General features: G+C 44.1%; 1 protein-coding gene across 2 annotated transcripts; it reads left to right on the top strand.

The window, feature by feature from the left end:
* The first annotated feature begins 9607 nt into the window (after positions 1-9607).
* Positions 9608-15470, top strand: RNF183 (ring finger protein 183). 2 transcript variants are annotated; one of them, XM_057498938.1, is made up of 3 exons: positions 9608-9831; positions 12312-13722; positions 14397-15470. In XM_057498938.1, the coding sequence occupies exon 3, from the start codon at positions 14405-14407 to the stop codon at positions 14996-14998; it is 594 nt and encodes a 197-aa protein (XP_057354921.1). In that variant the 5' UTR covers positions 9608-9831; positions 12312-13722; positions 14397-14404; the 3' UTR covers positions 14999-15470. The 2 variants fall into 2 exon arrangements, with proteins under 2 accessions (XP_057354921.1, XP_036771507.1); XM_036915612.2 differs by lacking the exon at positions 12312-13722 and having other exon boundaries at positions 9611-9831.
* Positions 15471-15711: the final 241 nt, after the last annotated feature.

The following is a 15711-nucleotide window of genomic DNA, read 5'->3' as shown; positions in this document are numbered from 1 at the left end:
TGTTCGTGCTGCAGCTGACCCTTTCTGCTAGAAGGAAAACAGGCAGTGAGGCAGGAAATGCAAGGGAGTGGGTTGGGAGGAGATCCCAGGGAAAGGAACACAGGAACATATGTGAGAAATGGTTGACTTCTGATGAATTAACAGGGTTCTATTACCAATAAAATTGTTGCCCTAAACTCTACATGTGTGCTTGGTATACAAATGCATTATCTGTGCATTTTAAGTAGAAAAAAGATTAATAAATGCCAATGTTTTTATATGATTTTTAGTCTTACATGCCCTAATCAGGTACTCTGAGCACCTAAGATACAGTCTGCTAAAATACATCATTTGTCCATTGAACATTAATTGAACACTTCATTTTAGAGGCTCTCCCTCTAAAATCCTATAAAGGAATTTTCCAAAGACAGTTGCCTTTTTTCCTAAGAAAGTATATATGCCCTTGGAATCTGGCCAATTACATATTTAAAATTTAAAGAAATGTATGTTTATATATTTAAGAAAAATGAATGATGATGATTAACAGCCATCTCTTTTTTTTTTTTGGTGGCTTAGACTGTCTTATAAGAGGATCTTTATTTTTATTGAAAGGTTAAAAATGGCCTGGAAAAGAGTGAACTATATTTAGGCCAGTGGAGTACAATTGGAGTTCTATTCCTCACAGATAATCTAGGCTGTATATAATTTAGATCCCAATTTGTATTCAAAATACTGTTTTCTTAGGATCCCAGCCTAAGAAATTGCAAGGCAGTGGATATCATTGGGATCATGAAAGCCTCAGACAAGTTCCGGTGATCACTATCCTCCTGAACAATGATCGTTACAGAAAGTCCCCCAGGGGTTTTGAGTTCACAGTCACTAAGAAATGCTTCTAATACTTTTTGCTCTTTTAGTTGGTAGCAGCAGAAATTTACTTTCAGTTATATGTGTTCATCACTGGTACTGAGAGACGTGTTGTTTTCAGTCTGTAATGGCTTTCATTTTGACCCAGGAATGACAAGAATAGAACTCAGCTCACTTGGTGTTTTTAATCTTTTAACACTGAGAAAAAGGAACTTAGTTATTTTTGAGTGGCTTTTTGAAAATGTAGGTATTAAAGAACAGCTTCATCAAAAAAAATGTGGCAGACGGCTAGTTGTTTCCTGAAATTGGTACTTCCTGGCACAGGCTGCCCAGCTAAGACTGTGTTCCCAGCCAGGAGTAACCATGAGAATAAGGTCCTGCCAGTGGGCTGTGGGTGGGAGTGGCACGTGTACCTTCCATCTTACTAGCTCGAAAGAAACGTATTTGTCCAGGATTACCCCTCTGGATGCCTTCCCACTAGAAGGAGTGCAGAATGTCAACAGCAGCTCCAACTATTTAGAAGAGGGCAGTATGGTGGAACAGCAAGGGAGACGGAACCTGTGGCTCCAGTGGCCTCAAGGAGCTGAGTTGCTCTACCAGATGGACCTGCTGGGCTATGAGCTGAAAGAGAGGTGAACTTCATTCTTTTAAAGTCTCTCTCTCTATATATGTATATATATACATGCACATATTCAACTTTTAATTCAAGTATAGCAATCATGAACATTCTTAAGTTTATAGCCTGTTGAGCTGAACACACTCTGGTAACCAGGACGTAGATGAAGAAGTGTAACACATCCAGGAACTCAGATGTTCTTCACATACCTCTCCAGCCCTGTCTACTAAGGAATTTGTAACAGCATAAATTGGTTTTGTCTGCTTTTCTATTTTACATAGTGGAATCATACTGTATTATAGTAGATGGAAATTATGGCCACAGATTTCTCCCATCCCTGTATGTGTGACCCTTTGCAAGGTGACTTCCCATCACTAGGTAGGATCTATTCCCCACCCCTTGAATCTGCACTGGTCTTTTGACTTGGTTTGACTGATAGAATGCAGAGAAATGAAGGCTATGCAATTTCTGAGGCCTTGCTTCACCCTCTTGGAATGCTGCCATGTCAGAGAGGAGAACTGGGCCACATGGAAATGAACCAGGCACCACCAGATATGTCAGTAAGGTCACCTTGCTGAAATCAGAAGAGAAACGGCACAGCTATTCCACACAATCATGAAAAATAAATTGTTTTAGACGCTAAGTTTTTGGGTAGCTTGTTATGCAACAGTAGGTTTAAGTGAGATGAGTATATATTCTTATTTTTGGTCAGGTTTCTTTTGTTCAACATGTTTGTGAGCCTGATTCATGTTGTTGCACAAAGTTGAATAGCATTCTTTGTCATTGCTGTATAGTATTCTATTGTATGACAATATTATAACTTATCCATTTAACTACTGAGGGGTGTATGGGTGGGTAGTGTCTAGTTTGGGGCTCTTACAAAGAGTGCTTCTATGAACATCCTAATAATATGTCATTTGGTGAACATGTGCATGCATTTGTATTCATTATATAACTAGCGGAGGCCTTTCTGGGCCAGAGTAACTTGCATGATCAACTTCAGTAGATGCTGCTTTCCCAAAAAGGCCCCAGTTCACATTCCCACCTGCTGTACAGGAGAGTTAGCACAGTTTCTGTTGTTCCATACCCTTGCCAATACTTTGTGTTCATAAGCTTTGCAACCCTCAGTTTTAAAGGTGAGTGTATAGATATTGAAAAGTGTGCTAGGGAGGTGTTAGCTCCCCAAGCCAACGTTACAAAGAAGCTGAGCCAACTGGTTTTGATGTCTTCCTTTCTTCCTGACACCTCCAGTTAAGAGGCCAGAATTTAACAATAAAGCCTTACATATTAAACAGTGTTCTATATTTAAATACTACTTTCACAATTATAATTTCTTCCAAGTCCATTAGTCTCAAACCTGTGAGATAAGCAGCACGAAGATAACTATCTCTGTTCTGCAGACAAGGACAGGGACTTGACAAAGACCACACAGCATGTGGCAGATCCCAGGTGGAAGCCCAGGTCTTTGGACATGCAGATTGGTTCTTCCCACCAAGGCCTTCTCCTTTCAGTGGCATTATGCAGCTGGAGATGGGCAAGAAGGCTGAGGGGAGCCGGGCAGGTGGGAAGTGTTTGCTTTGCCCCTATGGAGTAAGTGACATAGGTTAAACATCACAGACAGAAGGAATGTCCAATCCATTCCCAGATGTTATCTCTCTAGGGTCTGGAACACAGCATCCTGCTTATTCGAGGTCTTGCACATAGCAAATTGGAAAGCCCAGATGGGTGATGGGGATTAATGTCAGCTCACACGGAATGTCCAGATGCTGGACTCTCGGTTCATCCAGAAATAGCCTTTTGGAAACTGGCCAATGTGATTAATAACCATGCAGACATTTAAAATGAGGCTGCATGGAATGTTGCCCATGATTTTCCCTAAGTGAAAAACAAAGGTAACAAAATGGCACCATCATCCCATTTTGGTAAAAATGTATCCTCACATATGTCCATCTATTTCCGGATAGATAAAGGTCCAGAAAAAAAAGCAGCAAAAATGTTAACAGTGTTACCACTGGGTATTGAGTTTAAAGATGAATTATTTTCTACTTTATGTTTTTCTGTATTGTTTCATTTTTTTCTGCAAAGAGGATGCAGCAGCTTCATTTTTAAAACTTACTTTTGAAATAGATAATCATTCACATCGTCACAATCAAGAGTACATAATTTTATGCGCTAAAGTCTCTCACCCACGTCTGCCTTCCATCTGGCTCCCTCCAGAGGTGACCTGTGTTACCGGCGTCTAATGTGTCCTTTCAGAGACTATGCGTATATAAGCAAATACATGTATTTGTAATTTCCTTTATCACTTTCATAATCAAAAAGCACTTTTTGATTTCTTCATTTTGAAGAAAAGATTGTAGAAGACTATTTTATGTAAAACATAAGTTAAATGTAAAAATATAAGTTAAAAAGGCTATAGAACAGTAAAGTATGACATATTTTATAATTAAGATACTTAAAAGAGACAGCAAGGCTATACACCCAAATGTCTCAGTGGTTCTCTCTGCCTGCAGGATTTTGGGTGAGTTAATTTTTTCCTTACAGGTGGCAGTATGGCCTGGAGGTTTAGGGTGTAGACTCCGGCCCCAAGCTGCCTGGTTCAGATCCCAGTCTGCTACTTCTTCACCCTGCAACTTTGGGCAAATGACTTAATCTCTCTGCGTCTTGGTGCCTCATCTATAACATGGAGGTGATATGATGATAACCACTTATCCACTGAGGGATCATCAGGAATGTTATTCGAGGGCCCCTTGAATAGTGCCTAGCATTGTTCCTAAGGGTCAGTAATTATTATATTCATCTGAGTGTCCTAATTTTTCTATATTGAACATGTATTAAAATAAAAGTTAAAGAATAAACCCCCATGACAGAAGGGAAACTACACAGATAGTGGCCACAGAAAAGAGGGTGAGACCATGAGGCCCCAGGAGGAGCAGAAGTGAGACCCTGCAGACCCAGAGAGGAGGTCGTCTCTGGCTTCCAGATTTTGAGACTCTAAAAGCCCTGTGAGAGGCTCCCTCTGCCAGTGCTGCCAGCTGAGCACTGTACGAGCAGAGCTGGACCCTGGCCCAGGAACCTTCCTGGCATTTGGAGAAGGCCTTTGAGACCTTCCTTGTACAAACAGCCTCCAGCCAACCCTTTGCCACTGTCTTCTGGCAGGGCTCACCTGGAGAAAGGCTTCAGAGTAAGTGTGAGGACTTATCTGGCTGTGCCTGGATCAACGTATCCTGAAGTCCTTCTGAAGGCCAATTTCTGCTACCCTGATGTGGCTGAAAGTCAGGAGGGTGGGGTGGGTGAAAGACAAGATGCTTTATTCACAATCCAGCTAGAGAAACAACTGTCCCATTTCAGCTCCATGTTTCTAAACAGCAGGCAGCATGTGCAGAAGGCATGTCGCCCTCATACTTCTGCTGGAGCCTGTCCCCTGCATGAGGACCGAGAGCTGCCCAGAAGCTCATGCACACCAGCCTCAGATGAAGGCAGGGCAGGAAAGCATAGGACCAGAAGTTGGAGGCCCTGGGGTCCAGTCTCAGCTCTGACATTTGCATTGATGTTAGCTTGGATGCACCCTTAATTTCACCAAAATCTGATTGCTTCTCACAGAATCTCTTGAGTTGGTGTGGGAATAACGATGTTGATGAGAAGTATATGAACTACTTTATATTTGAAAGAATATCGAGATCTTGCGGTTCCTGCTAAGTCTGAAATTAACAAGCACTGGACAATAGTATCATAAAAATGTTTCTAACTTTATTCAATTGACACATTCTGAGAATAAAACAATAAAATGGTTCATAACTCTTATCCACAATTCTAAAATCCCCACACTCTGAAGACAAAGCTTTTTCATTAAATTTGGTGTCCAAAATGACCTGACCATATGGTGCTTACTCTTTTTGGTATCTATACTTACAATAGATTGCAGAATATTAATGCAATTGATTACAGGATGCAGCCTTAGATTCCACTGGGAGAGTGAGAGCTGACTCAGTGTATGGTAAGTGCATCATACTATCTTCCTAAAATATGAAGTATTCTGAATTCTTACACACTACCTGGCCCCAGAGGTTTTGTGTAAGGGATTGTGACCTTAAAACAAATTCAGATGCTGCATAAAGCAGATGCAGGGGAATGCCCATTCCCGTGTTGGATTCATCCAACCCTGTCGGGGATATTTTATTCCTAGTCCCAGGTCCTTGGGAGATCTTTATGAATCTGAAGATGGATGTAATCAGGATGAATCAAGGAGCATGTGTTGGGGATATTTCTCCAAAATCAGCACTCTTCATACTTTAATATGTTTCTGAATATCCTAGGGATCTTGTAAAAATGCAAAAAAGGTCGGGAATGGGCCTTAAGTTTTGCACTTCTAATAGTCTCCCAGTGACTCCTGTGCTGCTGGGACTGTCCTAAACTCAGGACAGGCCTAAGGCAAGGTTCTGAGTGATGACGGTGTGATGCCCCACTAAGAGGGGCACCAAGAGTTGCCCCCTGCTCTTGGTAAGGGACTTGCTAAACACTGATTATCACCTGACCAAAACCTGCTTTGTCAATGCCGTTTCTCCGTCTTCCATGCTCATCTACCTTGTGCTGCCTCTTCATCCCCAGATGGGTTCACACCACCCTGCACCTCCACTCCAGACCCTGGCTTGGCTCCACTGAGTCTCATGACTCTACTCATCCAGTTCCAAGGTATTGCTTTGATGAGGTGCTTTTCCGGCTGGCTGACCTTACCCTACAAGCATTAACTAAATTAGTTTCACTCTCAAATTCCTGAGATGCCTCCCTATCTCTCCTGGGTATCTCCTCAGAAAAAGTTTCCACTGTTTGCAAAGTACTCCCTACCCCTGACCACCCAGAAACATTATGATAACACAATTGCTCACTAGACAATTAATGACCTGGAAAAGGCTTATTTAATTTTTATTTCAATGCTTGCAATGCCCTGACCTATTTCTTACATGCCCTTTCTACTTTCCTTTTTTAAGTTCTGGATTCCCTGGTTGCAGAAAACTCAGACTTACTTTTCAAATGAATTTTCTTATTACAAAAGTAATGTGTGTTTATTAATAAAAATGTAGAAAATATAAGTAAGAAAATGATAATATCAGTAAGCTTATCACACAGAAATAACCACTTTAATCTTTAGCCTTAGGACCTTTCAGTCTTCATAAATAAATTTTGTTTTACAAAATCTGGCTCACAGTACATATACTATTTTGTAAACTGCTTTCCCCTCTCCTCCATTTACAGTATACTGTACCATTTTCACAAGTCAATAAGAATTATTCTACAACTTCATGTTGCATAACTATGTAGTCTTCCACTGAATTGATGTGCTATAGTTGGGCTTTGACATTTTTTTCAATTGTTTGTGCTTAAAACTGCGTTGAATATCCTCACTTGGCCAGAAGATACAGGCAATGTATTCTGGTTGTGATACCAACTCTGATGTGTATTTTACTTATCAAACACCACCAAGCAATTCTCCAACACCTGCTCGGTGTCCTACAATTCAACTCAATTCCACCATGGTCTACATGGAGATAGACTCAGAGCCTACAAGTTAAGGGCTCAGTCCCAAGAGACTGCCTCCCCCCAACACATACTTCAGATACTAATTGCCATGTCCAGGTTGTCACCCGTGCTTCTTACTGACTGGCTGTAGATTGGAGGTTCCCGTGATCCTTCTTGGATTTGAATAATTTGCTAGAGCAGCTCCCGGAACTCAAGAGAAACATGTATCTGTTTGCCAGCTTATTATAAAGGATACAGATGAACAGCTGATGGAAGAGATGCATAGGGCAGGGTATGTGGGAAGGAGCACAGAACTTCCACACCTTCTCCAAGCCTGCCATTCTCCCAGCACCTCCATGTGTTCATCAGTCCAGAAGTTCACTGAACCCCTTTGAATCCTTTGGATTTTTATAGAGGCTTCATTAACCAGGCATGCTTGATAATATCACTGGCCACTGGTGATTGAACTCAATCTCTAGCCGCTCTCTAGTCCCAGGAGGTTGAGAGGAGGTGGTGTTGGGACTGGACTGACTGTTCCAACCTTTCAATCGCTTGATTGGTTCCCCTGGCAACCAGCCCACATTCTTAGGTCATGTAGGGGGCTTTCCAAAACTTTCCTCATTAGTCTAACAAAAGACACTGTTACCATTCTCCTCACTTAGGATGTTCTATGGGTTTTAAGAATTCCATGCCAGAAATGGGATGAAGACCAAATATCTACTTCTTATTGTAAATCACAGTAACATATATATCTTTTGATTCTTCCAGGGAATTATATTACTAGGTCAAAATGTATGAACTGCACGGTTTGCGTAAGTGTTGCCAAACCAGAAAGCATGGCTTCAGAACTCTCAAATACAAACCAGATCCTTCGGGCTGAATCGGTGCCTTGAATCTCCATTAACCTTAGTTAACCAGCAGGGACACCTCAAAGTGGGGAACCGTCGAGCTGAGAGGACACCCAGGGCACCGAGGCATGCCTTGAGCCATCCCTATCTCCCTTCAGAAAGAGGAGGGAAATTGCTTAGAGACCTTCTCTAGAGATTTACAACTTCCTGAAGTCCGCACCTTTTATTTTCACATAGTTCTAGGCTAATCTAAATCCTGCAATCATTTTGGCATTTATTTTTCCATCCAATCCTTATATATTTAACATGAAGGGATTAGATCGGTAGGAGAAAGGGTAAGCAGTTTACGGCACAACGTTTCAATGAAATACAACACAACCATCAAAAAACTTAAAAAGCTCCTTACGTACTAATACAGAATGTTATCTCAGATATATCATTTAGCAAAAAAAGTTGTAGAATAGTGTCCACCATATGCACAAATGTGGCTACATCACACTTTGCCATGGGAGTTTGTGCATCCATAAAATATCTTTGGAAAGATACAAAAGAAACTTTGACAGTATAATTCCTTAATTTTCAGGGAAACTAAGGGGCTGGTAGAACATTTTCATTGCAAAGTCAAATCTTTCACCTGCTGAACAACATGAATGTATTTCCTATTCTAAAACAAAAAAATTTAAAAACAAAATGAGGGGACTAGGGCATTTGACTACGTCATGAATCAAATACTTTTCTGTTTATTCTCCAAACCCCATTGAAAGGGCCATTAAAGGAATAAAAGAGGATCATAAGTACAGAGAATTTGAAAGGGGAACAAAAGATGGAGCATGTGAACACACTTTTGGGAGATGGTAAGGCAGTGGCCCAGATTTCAGAGCCAGACTTGCAGTCCCAGCTGCTTCTCAGGAACTCTTGGGCAAATGAATCCCTACTTACTTTGAACTTCTGCTTCCTTACCTGCAGAAGAGTAAGGATAAATCGTCAATTTTACATAGTCTGTACTGTGCTAGGCGCTGTGCCTTCTGGGATTGCTCAGAGGATTCATTCTCATAGATCAGAAGCTGTTAGTAAAGCACAGAGAAAACTGCTATTATTACTTTTAATAATAGCATTTTTTGCTACTATTATTTTCATATTTTTCAGTTTGATAGGAAAAAGTAACTTATTTACATTTTAATTTCTAATTACAAATGAGGTTGAACAGTTATTTACATTCCATTTGTATTTCTTTTTCTGTAATATGTCTGATCATATTATTAGTCATAGTTAACATTTACCACATGTTACTGTGTACCAGGCACTGTTATGATCTCTACATCTATTACCTCATTTTCTCTGCAGATCATGGAGGTGAAGTTATTGTGCCCATTTTCAGGTGAGGCAACTAAGGCTTAGAGGAGTTAGTTTGTTCAAGGTGCCCTTGTTTATAAGTTGAGTCTAGATTCTGAGTGAGGACTTGACTGGGAAGTCAGGCTCTTCAGGCTTATGCTTAGAAGACTCTCCTGTTTTTCTGTTGTATTCTTTGTCTTTTTCTTAATATTCTGCAAAAGCCCTATTTTTTGTCTGTAGGTGCTCAAAGTAGGGAGGAATATCTATCTGGGCTGAGGGACAGAACTGGCTTCGGAGACACCATGCCTTCCTTTCAAAGTAAGGCTGTTCATGAATCAAAGCAGTGCAGTCAGAAAAGATGGCAAAAAACCAACCCAATACAGAGCAGGAGACTGCAAAGATGAGTGGACTTTGACCCTCTTAGAGAAAAGTCAAGAGTGACTCACAGGAAGAAGATGAAGCCAAAGCTTCCAGGCTGTCTCCCATAAGCACGCAGGCCAAAATCACCGGAAGGAAGGGGAAAACCTGAAACAGAGCTGGTCAGGAGCTTGCTGAGGACTGATGCAAATGAGCCCCAGCCCCAGCTGCCTGGAAACCAGGTCACGAGAAGTCAGAACGCAGAGCACCTGCTGCAGGGCTGCACTAGGGAAAGGAGGCGGCGGCTCTGAGGAGCAGGTAAGGAGCCAGAGCGGGTCATGGAGGGATGGGTCATAGGGCCCTAGGCTTCTGAGAGACAGCATTGTCCCCCAGGTGAATACTGGCCTGGAGGCAGGGCTCCTAGGATCATCTTTGAAGCTCAGCCTGCCAAGCCACTTCACCATTCTGAGCCTTGGTGCCCCCATCTAGAACATGGGTATAAAAATACCATGCTAACTATGTATCGAGCACCTGCTGTGCTTTGCTGGGCACGCTGCAGACATTATCCCTCCCTGATAGTGAGCCTCAAAAGTGGGTTTATTAACCTATTTTACAGGGAAAAATGAGGCTCAGAGAGGTTGAGCCATTTGTTTAAGAACTCACAGCAAGTAAGTCTGGTTCCAAAGCCCACACTTTCAACTCCCTATCCTGCTTCCTCCACAGGGTGATTTTAAAGACTCAAATGGCCTTATACAAATGAAAGAAATTGTAAAAGACAATTATACCATGTAGATGTGAGTTGCTGCACTTAGATCCTAGCTAGAGGTCCTTTGTAAACTGTGAAGTGTTACAAAATTCCAGTTCTTCATCTCTCTACTCTTGAGGTTGTAAACTTAGGGGCAATGCTACAATTAACATTTGTCTGGTGACTTAGTCATAGACAGAAGCGATGCCTTTGGTTGTGATGTTTAGGACTTACTCTAGCTGAGACGTCCGGCTTGGGGTGGGTGGCGAGTGGGTACTTGGAGAGAGGCTCTCCTAGACCAGCTGGTCCTGAAAGAACAGTGGATGCCTGAGTGGACCATGGCAGATAAGGGCCCAGGTGCTGTTACAGCACTGAGCATCCACCTCTTGAACAGCCCTCTACAGCTTTGGCCATGGAACTTCAGAAAATGTAGGTCTGCTTTGTGGGGAAGGGGAGATCTTTAAGAGTTCTAATACAAGCTTACTATAGTAAAATTTGAATTTTCAAATAAGAGGGGAAAACCCACACCTATATTCTTACTCCCAGAGATAACCATTGTTGACATCTTGGTGTTCATTTTTCCAAACACTTTTTCCATTGCACACATACATTGGAAGATTGGATAATATTGTAACGTGGTTCTATTACTGGTTCTTTTCATTTCAGGACACATCACAAACATATTTCCATATCAGTAGGTGTTTTGGCATGTCATTTTAAAGGCTGCCGAATGTCTCTGCACGGATGGGGCAGAATTTATCTGGTCAGTGTCCTGCTGTTAAGTAACTAGGTAGTTTTCAGTACTTCACCATTAGGGGCGTGCTTCGATGGGTAGTCTATAATCAGATCTTTGCACAGGTCCTTGATTATTTCCATGGATAGATTCCCAGTGGGGAAATGGCTGAATCAAGGCAATGTACATTTTACAGCTTTTGATAAGTACTGAAGGCTTGCTTCTGACACATTCTGGCATTCAGAGACTCCTCAAAGCTCAATGCAAAAATTTCTGTGCCCTCAAAGTCAGCATTGACCCTTACATTCTCTCAGTCCATTTGTAGGGTAATGCCAGCCACTTCACATATAGTCTTTGCTGGGTGCCAGGCTCCTCTAAGAGCTTTACCCTCTAATTTATACTATTTTTAGCTTCCTTTGTAGAAGAAATTGAGGCCAGAGAGGTTGATCAATTCAACTGGAGTCACACCCTAATAAGCAGTGGAACTGGGGGCTAAGACTTGACAAACTGCTTCCATAATCTATGTTCTCCACTCCTTCTTGGGAAGTGCTTTTGATTTCATGTGCCAAGATCTGTTTTGCTCCATTCCTTTGATCTTCTCTGCCATCACCTCACCTACACCAAGTACCACCATCCTAGCCTCCCATTTCTACTGTCCCTTTTAGCCTGTTCTCTGCTCTGCAGCTGGAATAGTATTTTTTGAATGGAAATAGTGGTGGCAGATGGTAACTGCACTTACTCTGGTGAGCATTTTGTAATGTATATAATTGTTCAATCACTGTTGTACACTTGAAACTAACTTAATATTTTATATCAACTATACTTCAATGAATTAATAAAATAAAATGGAAATAGGGTCAGATCACCTACACACACACACACACACACACACACACACACACACACACACACCCATCCCCACCCCTAGAATAAATTCCAGATGCATCCCCCAGCTTGCAAGGCCCACCTCCTCCCTCCCCAACTTTGCCCTAAGCCACTTTCCCACCCCAGCTCCACCCACTGCACCTCTGTCACCTGGTCTCCCGTCACTCCCTGAATTTGGCAGAGCCTGTGCTCACCTTAGGGCTTTGGCGGAAGTTCCTTGACCTGGAAGGCTCTTCCTACAGTCTGCGTGGCTGGATTCTTCTCATCCTTCAGTATCACTTTTATATCACCTCTCTAGAGAAACTTTTCTTGGTACTCTCAACTGAAACAGCCAAGCCCCTAAACCCATTTTCCTTTCTGTCCTTTATAGCACTAATTAAAATTATGTATTTGTTTATTGCCCACTACTCATTAAATGTCTCTTTCCCTCACTAGATTCTAAATGTCAAGGAGCGTGGCTATTTGGTTACTCAGTGCCTAGCAGAATGCTTGGCATACAATGAGCACTCAATAATTCAACAACAATAAAGTGGGTGGATGGTCCTCATAAGAAGACATTCAAAGGCAAGCATCCTTGGTAAACTCTCCTGGCCTTGGTCAGAGCTATTTCATCCCCCTTCTGCGTGTCTTCACTTCCTCATCCCCACAGGGAGCAGCCACAGAGGTCTAGGAGAAAATCGGGAAGCCATGGGTACAAAAGTGGGAGCAGGTGTCAGTGCAGTCAGGGTGGGTGACATCATAGCAGGGACACATGGGAGACTCACTGCAGCCAGATGCCCTCAGCCTCGCTCCTGAATTCCTACTGCGAGAGATTATGGTCATGAGGAATTTCTGATAAAATGCAAACACTTACTATTTAGTTGATAACACACGCCCAGCAAGTGCCTGAATGGATGAGTGGTGTGCTTCAGCATGGAGGGGGACTGGAAGTCCCAGTGTCACCATTAACCAGCTGGGTGACCTTGGGTGAGAGCCACTTCCTGCCTCCCATCTGCAAACTGAGTGATTAGGAAGGAGAAGTGGTTTGTAAGCCTTTTTTGTCCTCAGTAGCTCAACTCTTCAGCTTACTCAAATGACCACTGTGAGAAAAGCTGTTTCTGGTTGAACTGGGGAGGTGTGGCTGGAGCCCTCCTCTTCCTGTCCCCCCGCCCCCATTTAAGTCCTTGAGGGTGGTCGGACTATCAACCCTTGCACACTAAGATCTCAGCAATCAGTGCCTGCCAGGCTGTCTGTGCTCTGAGAACAAAGAAGGCAGCCAGGCTTGTGTGTTGGGTGCAGCTACTTGGGCACCTGAACTTGCTGATTCTAATATTCAGAGGTTTAGCCTGTGTAGAGAGGAATTGCAGAGCAATTGAAGTGCAGGGCAGGCAGCCCCTTTGTGTTAGAAGGAGGTTTCAATCCTAGAAAAGAAATGAGGGTCCAGGAGAGATGAAGCCCAGAAGGCTTGGTTATCTTCTCCATAATCCAGAAGAAGGAAATTACCACCCCTACCTTGCCAGGCCAGGGATTCCAGGTCTTGAAGAGACAGCCCACAATCTTGCAGATACTTGGCTACCAGGGTTGGGTTGGTTGGTTGCCACACCCCCAGGAGGACAGGTCCCCCACCTTCCCATCCTGCTTCCTGCCACCCTTCACTGGCCTTTGCTGCAGGCAGGTAGCTCAAGAGGCGGCACCCCAGCCACCTGGCAGCTCCAGGTGCTGCGTGTGCGCTGCCATGGTGACGGGCCCCAGGGCTGGTGGCGAGAAGGCTGTCTCCCAAAGCTTTGCGGATTCAGGAGAGGGAGAGACTGGAGCCTCAGGCCCTTCAGGTAGTCTGCCTCATCACCCTGGTGCCAAGGAAGCCCAGGTGGGTGCCCCGGGTTTCTGGAGATAAGAGGGAGGGAGGGAGGAGGAGGCCAAGTATTGGGAGGAGACTCTGCAAGGGCTGATATGGGGACCTGGGCAGGGGAGGTTTTTCAAGCTTCCAGGCCAAGGGGAAAACCTTGTCAGGCCAGTGCAGTGCCCCATACAAAGACTGGGCAAATGGGCTCTGCAGGGTTGGTCCTATAGCCCAATGGGAGAGGAGAAAGAGGACCTGGCATTTGTCCCTAGAAGAGAGATAGACCAGGGAATTCACAAAGGCCATCTCTGCACTAGTCAGGGATTTGAGGCAGCAGGGAAGGAAATATTTGCCTTTCAGCATAAACCACTGACTGTGGCTCCGCTCCTTTTCCCTGAAGTCCAAGAAGGAAAGGGCAATTGCATGGAGCATAAGGAGCATTTTTGTCCTTCTCCAAAACTGGGGTCCTCCAGTGGCAGTTCATTCTTTGTGGGGTGGCTCAGGCCTTTTCCCTGAACACCAGGCTTAGTTCTACAGCTTAGGAACCAGGTGGTCTGGAATAAATCAGACTTTTTGAACCCGTTTTTCATCTGTGAAATGTGGGTGGCAGTACTTTTTAATTCAGAAGACTCTTGGCTTGGGATCAAGCACAGGGACAGAGCTTACCGGGTGTTCATTTGTTCCTTTTACCTTTCTGCCAGGCCTACGGATGTCTGGTCTGAGGATGGCCCATCAGCAGGGCCGGAAGCCTGAGGCAGAGTGTCCTGTCTGCTGGAACCCCTTCAATAACACATTTCATACCCCCAAAGTGCTGGACTGCTGTCACTCCTTCTGTGTGGAATGCCTGGCCCACCTCAGCCTGGTGACCCCGGCCCGGCGCCGCTTGCTGTGCCCGCTCTGTCGCCAGCCCACTGTGCTGGAATCCGGGCAGCCTGTCACTGACTTGCCCACAGATACTGCTGTGCTCACCCTGCTTCGCCTGGAGCCCCACCACGTCATCCTGGAAGGCCGGCAGCTCTGTCTCAAGGACCAGCCCAAGAGCCGCTACTTCCTACGCCAGCCCCGGGTCTACACGCTGGATCTAGGCCCTGAGCCTGACAGCCAGACGGTGCCCCCCCAGGACAGGGCCCCAGCCACCAGGCCTACGCCCGTCTCCATCCCCAGCCACTACTCTCTGAGGGAGTGTTTTCGCAACCCTCAGCTCCGGATCTTTGCCTACCTGATGGCTGTCATCCTCAGTGTCACTCTGTTGCTCATCTTCTCCATCTTTTGGACCAAGCAGTTCCTTTGGGGTATGGGGTGAGCATCTGTCCCCAACAAGAAACAAAGTCTTTCTCAGCGACTGCTGGGTATGGGGCCTGCAGGACCTCGTTTGGGTTGTCTGCCTTTATAGTATTGCTCATTTTACAATTAGGCCATGCATTTGCTTCTGGGAAAAGAGTCCTGCCATTAGAACCTCTGAAAGCTAAAGGGCTGAGAGAAGAGGCCAAGAGACCTCTGGGTATGAACTATGGCACCATGGAAGGGCAGAGCGATGCAGCCACTTGTGCCAAAGGGCTGGACAGTGGCATCCAGGAAGCTGGCTAGCCCGATAAGCAAGTTGCATTGCTCTGGATTCAGTTCACTTTTTGAGTTGCTTTTTAAATTACATGTTGCTAAACAACTTCTGAAAGTTGAGAGTCAATTCTGTGACCAAGTGTGTATGTCCCATCCTTTCAGATTCCTCTCCGGATGTTTTGCCATCAGTATCAGTAAAACTGGTCTGTTTTCATTCATTCATTCATTCACTTACTCATTCGGTAACCATGTATTTGGCTGGTGCTGTGTCGAAACTAGGGGAAGAGAAGGGCAGCATTATCCTCGGGGGACAGAGAGCCCTTACCAGCAAGGAGGGCATGTTCATCCGGCTTCTTCTTGTGCAAGACAACCTCATGTCCATATGTGGTTTATGGACTGCTAAGTATAAAAGTTTAAAGGCAAAAGCAGCTAGGGTCAGTTGATCAGGTCTGGGATTTG

The sequence above is a fragment of the Manis pentadactyla genome, chromosome 3, assembly GCF_030020395.1.
Source record: "Manis pentadactyla isolate mManPen7 chromosome 3, mManPen7.hap1, whole genome shotgun sequence".
Taxonomy (NCBI): Eukaryota; Metazoa; Chordata; class Mammalia; order Pholidota; family Manidae; genus Manis; species Manis pentadactyla.
Note: the sequence above shows the minus strand (reverse complement) of the source record. Positions and strands in the feature narration are given on the sequence as shown.

Excerpts from the sequence above, each read along its gene's own strand:
- RNF183 (XM_057498938.1), top strand. The coding sequence starts at position 14,405 with ATGTCTGGTCTGAGGATGGCCCATCAGCAGGGCCGGAAGCCTGAGGCA.